This window comes from Triticum urartu, chromosome 2, assembly GCF_003073215.2.
Source record: "Triticum urartu cultivar G1812 chromosome 2, Tu2.1, whole genome shotgun sequence".
In the NCBI taxonomy this organism is placed as follows: domain Eukaryota; kingdom Viridiplantae; phylum Streptophyta; class Magnoliopsida; order Poales; family Poaceae; genus Triticum; species Triticum urartu.
Genome location: NC_053023.1, coordinates 385,373,714 through 385,381,433, shown reverse-complemented (window position 1 = coordinate 385,381,433; position 7,720 = coordinate 385,373,714). Strand labels below are relative to the sequence as shown.

At 41.4% G+C, this 7,720-nt stretch overlaps 1 protein-coding gene across 3 annotated transcripts; it reads left to right on the top strand.

Annotated features, from left to right (window-relative positions):
* Window positions 1-3,307: 3,307 nt before the first annotated feature.
* Window positions 3,308-7,479, top strand: LOC125537445. Of its 3 annotated transcripts, none has more exons than XR_007295905.1 (6): window positions 3,308-3,771; window positions 3,863-4,057; window positions 4,806-4,856; window positions 5,176-5,255; window positions 5,384-5,761; window positions 6,283-7,479. XR_007295905.1 is itself a non-coding variant. In XM_048700763.1 (5 exons), exons 1-4 carry the CDS (start codon window positions 3,691-3,693, stop codon window positions 5,185-5,187), a joined length of 339 nt encoding a protein of 112 aa, XP_048556720.1. In that variant the 5' UTR covers window positions 3,308-3,690; the 3' UTR covers window positions 5,188-5,761; window positions 6,283-7,463. The 3 variants fall into 3 exon arrangements, 1 of the variants encoding a protein (XP_048556720.1); XR_007295904.1 differs by having other exon boundaries at window positions 5,176-5,457; window positions 5,574-5,761; window positions 6,283-7,478; XM_048700763.1 differs by having other exon boundaries at window positions 5,176-5,761; window positions 6,283-7,463.
* The last annotated feature ends 241 nt before the right edge of the window (window positions 7,480-7,720 follow it).

Below are 7,720 nucleotides of genomic sequence, written 5' to 3'. Positions count from 1 at the left end.
TTTGTCTGAATCCGCGCACATATCTATTGTGGATGAAATTTAATCTGGTTATATATATGTAGCTCACTTGCATGGATCAATTTATTGGAAGCTAAATATATAATCAAGATGATGATGGATTTTCTTTTTAAGAATGGTCATCTTTTGAGTACTTTTAATATTGCCTTTTCCATTTGTGAAGTTGTTTGAGTTTTTTCTTTCAAGTTTTCTAAATGTATATTTATTATTTTTATAAATCCAATGCAGATGCATAGGTTAAGCCCACCAAGCCCAGCTAGGATTGGTTGGAGATACAAGTATATGTTTAGTCATAGAAAATAATTGAATACAGAGTGAGCTCCCGAATTGGAACAGCTTGGTCATATGGGCTATGTTATGTTCAAGTTGTTACTTTCGGTAATACTATTTCATAATGATACATTTAGTTTTGTCTGAATCCGCAAACATACATGAGCTTTACACATGTCTGTTGCGGATGAAATTTAATCTCGTTACGTATATGTAGCTCACTTGCATTGATCAATTTATTTGAAGTTAAATATATAATCAAGACAATGATAGATTTTCTTTTTAAGAACGTCATTGGTACTTTTGAGTACTTTTAATATTGTTTTTCCATTTGTAAAGTTGCTTGAGTTTTTTCAAGCTTTTTAAATACATATTCATTATTTTTATACCGATGCAATGCACGGGCAATTTTCCTAGTCTATCCCTAACAATAAAGCACGGATTGACTCCGTGGGTTCACCATCACAATACGCTTTCTTTTTGTGAATTTACGCTTTCAGTTTTTTTCACCTATATTATTTTCTACATCCGAGGTGGTACTATTTTACCTGCGTATCTTTATCTAATAATTATCCCTCGCTACAATCCACGTAAGAAATCCAGCGGCAGTATGTAGTGCATCAGGCCTTGGCCCATACTGCAGCTGTTGGGCTTGCTCCACTAGCAAATCATCAACACCACCGCCTCTCCTGCAACGTACGAGAGATTTAGGAGACGATATAGAAAAAACCGAGAGATGTAGGGACAAGAACGAGGAGGATGAGGACAAGGACACGATCCACCAAGGATTTCCGTCTCGAACACGATTACTCCATGGACTCCCCGCTGGATTTCCTCCACATCTATCTATTCTATATATAGAGGGAGGAAGAGATCGATTTGGAGATCATGACGGGGAGACGATAGATGCCCCCGAGGAGTAGAGGATGTATGACGGAGCAGGAGGCGCCTGTGGCAACCTCCGAGGAATCTGGAGCGGCTATCGATGACATCATAATCCTAAGTGCGTTGAAGCAGTTGCAGCCTGCAGTTGTGGTCAACGGCAACTGCAAGATCCGGCTGTCGGACGACCAAGACTCCATCCTGGCCCGAAGTCCCAGTTCCCAGCACCTAGGATCAATATAATCTGAGAAGCAGAGCGTTAGCATGTTGTCGCATGAGTGAATCGACAGCCGCAGCAACCGATGAAGGCGTAGGCGTACGAGTGCAGCATGTGTGTGGTCTTGTGCTTTCTATGACTTCCACCTGATGACGATGATCGGTATAACTGTTGTGTTGATGATTCTGGCACCCTGGTAGCCGATCCATTGGTTTATGCTTTCTTCTAGCAGCTTACGGGTGTTCTTCTCCAATACAGGGTTAGCCATGCATATCTGGACGAACGGGGAGGATGTATGATGTATGCAAATCCTTCCTAGCTAATTAAATCCAGCCATATCCTGTATAATACCCAATCGATTGACTTTTATGATGGTGAAGGTGCTTTCGACAAGTGGCGAGGAGACTTGGCGAAAGGCTGCTGAAGAGACCACATGCGATTTACATGCATGGCGACCACCGTCTTGCCAGTTCATATAACTTGTACAACGACGGTGCTCCATCTGTGCACCTCCTCCCAGTCCGGCGCAGCAAGGAAGCATGTAGGTACGTGTGCTACTACAAATTAAAGACCGCATGCCATACACACCGAAGCACTGGCGGCTGCTCTCCATGCCGTCAATCTTAGACGGCGACAGTGTTTCACTAAGGTCTATCACTATCTTCTCCAGCGCCACAGCATGAGAAAACACCAAAACACCCAAGTACGTGTGCGCGCGCTAATATGCTATAAGCATTACCTAATTAATTATTTGTTTGAGAAATATTACCTAATTAAATAGTTGCACTGAAGCAGCATCCTGAATGGCCCAATCTCCGTCTTTACCACGGTATCACCCGCATGCTGCGTCCACGGCCTTCTTAGGGAATAGCCGTCGCATGCCATCTCACGGACTACTGACTTCTCTCCCTCGCCCTGATTGAATCGCTTCACTTGCAGTTGGCGCCAGCCGGTGCAATGACTTCTAACGCCTCCCCTAATAAGTATAGCACTGCACCAACCCGAGTAAAGCAAGAGACTATGATTTCTTGACTTATATTTCAGAGCCTAATCCCTTGCTTCACCTCCTATCTGTACTATACAAGACAACTTCAGTAACTTTGTCCCTTTTAATTAATTTTCCTGTAGTTCATTTTCTACTTTTTGGACATCAACGATTCCATCAAAACTCTGAAAAACCAGTCCCTTAATTTAAGTTTCCTCAGTTTATTTTGTTTTCACTCCTACTTAGCAATGGTTCCACCCAAATCCTTCTAAGAAAACAGTCCCCTTTCATTCTATTTTTTTTCTGTTGTTCTTTAGGTCAGTACCGATTCCACAGAAATTTCACCGGAAAACCAAGTAAATTTTCTTTAATTCATTCATAGCTCTTACTTTTTCTTAGTTAGTTATGTAGTAATTCTGTTATTTATGTCATATATGTATATTTATAGCTGAACCAGATGATTGGATTCTGGTCACCAGGGATAGGATATTGGCCACGGTGCAGAAGTTGCACAACAACGATATTGTCAATTTCATGCTTAAACTTTGCTTTACTATTAATGTTGAAGTTGACAAAATATTGTTTGACACAAAAAAAGAATATTCCATACAAATATATTGGCAAAAATTTGCCGCGGACATAGTCGGTATGGGCGGAAAGGGGAATAGTAGTGACACACCATGTTCAAATAGAGGACGTGAACATAGGGGATAATGGTCGGCAGTGCTCTTGAGCAATGCTTATTGTGGCATGTCATTTTTTTTCTGCCGTTGCAACGCACGAGCATGTTTGCTAGTAATAATAAAGCATAGATTGACTTTGTCGGGTTTACCGTCATAATACGTTTTTTTCTCATGTTATAATACGTTTTTATAATTTGTATTGACAAAATCGTAATATAAATGAGGCGGTACTAATAACATGTTCGTACGTGGCCAGGCCGAGCCAAATCCCCCTAGCCGCCGCCGCACCACTCCCGGACGCGGCCGACCTCAACTCGCCCGCCGCCGCGGCTGCACCTCTGCCCGCTCACGAGCCTCCACCCGCGCGCTCAGCTCTGGGACACCCGCGACGCACCGCGCGCGCCCTCCGCTGCCAAACTGCGCCGGCTGCGCCGACCGCCGCGCGCCGTCGGATGGCGGCGGTGGACCCTCTCTCATGGAGGATTACACCGGCTGCCCCGCGCTAGCCGAGATCATCCGCATCCTCTCCGTGAAGCGCCATCGTCGCGGGAGGACTTCGTTGCCTGGCTCGCCGACAACTTCATGACGAGGCCCGCGTCCGCTTCTTCCCGTGCGACCTCCTCGACGGTGCCGCCATGCTCGCCGCCGGGCGCGGCTGCTACGGCATCTTCCACCTCGCCTCGCCCTGCACCGTCGACCGCGTCCTGGACCCCCAAGTACTGCTGCTCCGTGACCGTCCTGCCGTTATTCCTTCAGAGTTTAGACCTCTCAGTACGGGGTGGCGTCTGTCTCATTTTGTGGTTGCAGAAGGAGCGGGTAGCGCCGGCCGTGGAAGGGACGCTCCATGTGCCTTCCTTGGAGCCGGCGCCGACCGGCCTGTGCCCCCTCCCCGCTGCACAAAATTTGCTTCTTTGTCCCCACTTTGCTGCACAAACTCCGTGCCTCTGCTACGGCCATTCTTCGCTCCATGGCCTTCCACGAATCTCAACCCTGGCAACTGGAGTATGTTACCTTAATTACTTGCTGTACAACTGCAGTATTTCTAAAACAATTTCCATGGCTAGCACTCAGGTTGAATTACTAGCTGAGTTTTGCATATATGCAATCACTTTTGCCTGTTTTTGGCCTTTCACCCTTCACTTTTGAAGCAATGAAATGTTTAATCCTGAAGATAATCTTCAGCGTTCATGTTCAAGTGTTATAAACTCAGATTTCAGTGTTAATGTGCAAATGTTCATTAACACTATTTGAAATCTGAGAACTAGAAATGCTGAAACCTGAAAACTGGAATCCCCAGTTAACTGAATTTTTGAACATTTAATCTTGTCTAACTATTTGTGAGGTTTATTGGTGTTTCCAGTAGATAAAACCTAACCCTATGTATTTATAAATGGAGCAGAACTGTATTTATAAAACTTCAGAGAATATTGTTGTCTTCCTCGTATTCTTTTATTACTGGAGCCACCATACAAAACTCTCTGGAGCAGAACTGTATTTCAACTATAAATGACAGGAACAGAACTTTTATATATTTGTTGTGAGTACAACTTGAGAGAGTTTCAGAGAAATAAAAGAAAGCAACTAAAACTTCAGAGAATATATTGTTGTTTATATAAACTGAATATTATGTACTGTCAATATTCAGAAGCACAGAATATATTGTTGTTTAGATAAACACAGCTGCTTGCTGGTATCTCCACTTTTCAGCTGGGCTTTGCAGTTATCTCAGTTTCTATCTTTTGTTGGCCAGATGATTCCGCCAAGGATCAATGCTAGCATGGCCATGTTTCTTCACTTGAAGGTACGCGTATTGCAATAATGTAATCTTGACAGTCGTAGTTTAAGATCTTTTTCATAATTTTCTAGATAGAGAAATTTATATAGTACTACTCTTTAATCATTGCTTAGTCCCTCTAGAATGTTTGCTGGTAGGTTAGCAATAATATCATGAGTAGCAGACTGAAGCAGGGGCAATTCATGAACTTGTACAAACTGAACACATTCTTTTCCTGATGAAACCTTCATATAACATCTAAATTAATCAGGAAACGGATGAGCAAATTAGTTTTATCAGGAGAGAACTGGCTGAAATGAAGCTAATACGGATATACTGAACTCAGGGTGGACCATAGTGGCTTCACTGCTGGCGGAACGGCAGAGGGCTTGGCTGCTACCAGGGTGATTCAAAGGGAGTATATAGGTAGAGTTTTTGCAGCCTCTTGCACAAACATGATTAATGGTAGCTTCTATTCCATGACATGATTTTGCAGCTATAATGATATGTTTCATGCGAGAGGACATAAATTTGCATCATATTTTTCTGTCCAGTTAGTTCCAAATTACAATGTTTGTGCTATCAGTGACAATTCGGTGGAATAAGATGAGTCATATATACACCCAATGTAAGCTTTCACATCAGCCTTTGCTCTTGATTGTCTTTGCAAGTCCATGGATATAATTTTTAGGATTTTCCTTTACTCATAGCAAGTGATGAATGTTTTGTCCTTCAACCCTTTAGGTGTAAATACATGTGATGTGGCTAGCAAAGTTGGTAACACGCACAGTATAACCATTATGATCTGCACAGGGATATCACCTAGGTGCATAAAACATAATCATTCAGTTTTTATTTGGCAAGCTGGAGCTACCCGGAACTTTCGATTTGGTGCCAAGATGGATGGATTCAACTAAGTGACCCACTATCAGGTATTGTTGTTCAGTTATCCTGAGGGTAACGTGGATATGTTCTGTTTGAGATCAAAGCTTGGTATTGCTAGAAAATATATATGTGATGTGCACTGAGATTTCAGATATATAACAGCAGTGATACAACACATTGTTTCCCTTGCTATTGATGACCACTTGAATTAGCATACCTTATAATAATATTTCTATCTTGGCACTATGAGTGTTGTTCAGTGGCAATATTCGATATGCCGAAGGTAATAGTGATGCACCTCTGCCAAGAAGGTTCTTTCCTGTTCAATGCAATGCCAGAACGCTGAAACATCATGGTGTCCATGCTAAAAGATAATGATTCACCCCCTGGCTTCTTATTGCTGTATCCTCTTGGGGAATAGCTTTTGGAAACCATGATACATATATATCTGTGATAGATGCTTAATATAAGTGGTCAGATTAATGGGTAGAGCAATCAAAGAACCATAATTTATATCCCTTTAAATAAAGATAAGTATTCACTCATTGTTTATTGGTTATATTTTCAGGTCATAAATCATTTCTTTTGTTGAAGGAAGAGACTCCATTTTCTGTTGAGGACCGAATCGCACTAACCAATCGGCTTACTTGGTTAGAAGAAATTGAGAAAGGGGAGCATCTTACACCTAATAGGAAGCGGTTGTCTAATCCTAATCTCACCCAATAGACATACATTACAACAAAATTTTCTTACATGCTGCCGCCTATATTTTTTCATTACTAACATAACCTTTTTAGATCACCCGCAAAAAAAACCCTTTTCAGATCAAGTGTGTCTTGCATTACATTTGGTCAACTATACTGCAACTTCAAACCATAATGCCTCTGTATGTTGACTGTATTTTTTGGAATTGAATTATGTATTCAAAGCTATTGTTCAGCATAGACACCGTTTAAAAATCATACAAGGGGCACACAAAATGTATATGTACTCTTCTGTTTGAATATATGTCTATAAATGGATTAACTGAGCCAAAGGCGGTGCCTTTTTCATACGAATATATGTGTACCACATCTTTCAGATAATCATATATGTTTGCCGGCAGATTATATATGCATTAAACTACAAAATTTATTTGTGCGACTTGATACCAGATATATACAGATTGCATGTCTCTTAGGGCATCTCCAATGCTAAGCGCCAGTGGTGGACACTAGGGTCGCCAGCTACCTTAGTTGTTCCCCGCCTCGCGTCTGATGCCGCATTATTGATGCCAATAGATGCATCGAGCGCTTGCTTTTTTCCTGGACATGTGAGTAAATAAACTGGGAGCCGGCCCTATGTATTTAGAGCCCGTGATAAGCGTCTAGCATTCGAGAAGAAGGCACTTACTTTTTTTTTGATGTTTTTTTACTCTAGGCTCCTGCACAAGAGTAGCATTGTAGATGCCCTTAAGCTATAGGCTCTCATAGTTGTTTTACCAATCACAAATAAGCAACCAATGAGGAAATAGTACAAATTTAGAGCACAATACATCATGATCTATTGGAAATTACATGTTCTCTATTTAACATATCAACCGGTCAAAGTGGCCATCTTGCATTGACCTTGAAAGTGTGATTTTTGGCCAGACCAGCGAACGAGGCAAGCAGGTTGAACTCAAATTTAAGCATATAGTTAATCCAGCATGATCCACTAAAAAATAAGTTAATCGAGCACGAAACAGTACATTGAGTCCGAGCTTTGTTGACGGCCCTACCGGCTGGAGGTAAACACATACTTTTTCCTTTTTATATATAAAATAAAATACTTGTACTAGTGTTTATTCCATGCATTTTCATACATTATTCAACATTTTTTGCATTATTCAATTAAGTCATTCTTTTAATTAATATTATTAAGGTAAGGTAGGAATATAAAAAGAATTATTCTTTTTCTTTCATTGCAACATAGTCAATGTTTTCTTCCGTTGCAATGCACGGGTCTTTTGCTAGTTTACTCTAATA

Excerpts from the sequence above, each read along its gene's own strand:
- LOC125537445 (XM_048700763.1), top strand. The coding sequence starts at position 3,691 with ATGCTCGCCGCCGGGCGCGGCTGCTACGGCATCTTCCACCTCGCCTCG. Across the intron at positions 3,772-3,862 it reads ACCGCGTCCTGGACCCCCAA|AAGGAGCGGGTAGCGCCGGC; the intron begins GTACTGCTGCTC and ends TTGTGGTTGCAG. Across the intron at positions 4,058-4,805 it reads TCTCAACCCTGGCAACTGGA|ATGATTCCGCCAAGGATCAA; the intron begins GTATGTTACCTT and ends TTTGTTGGCCAG.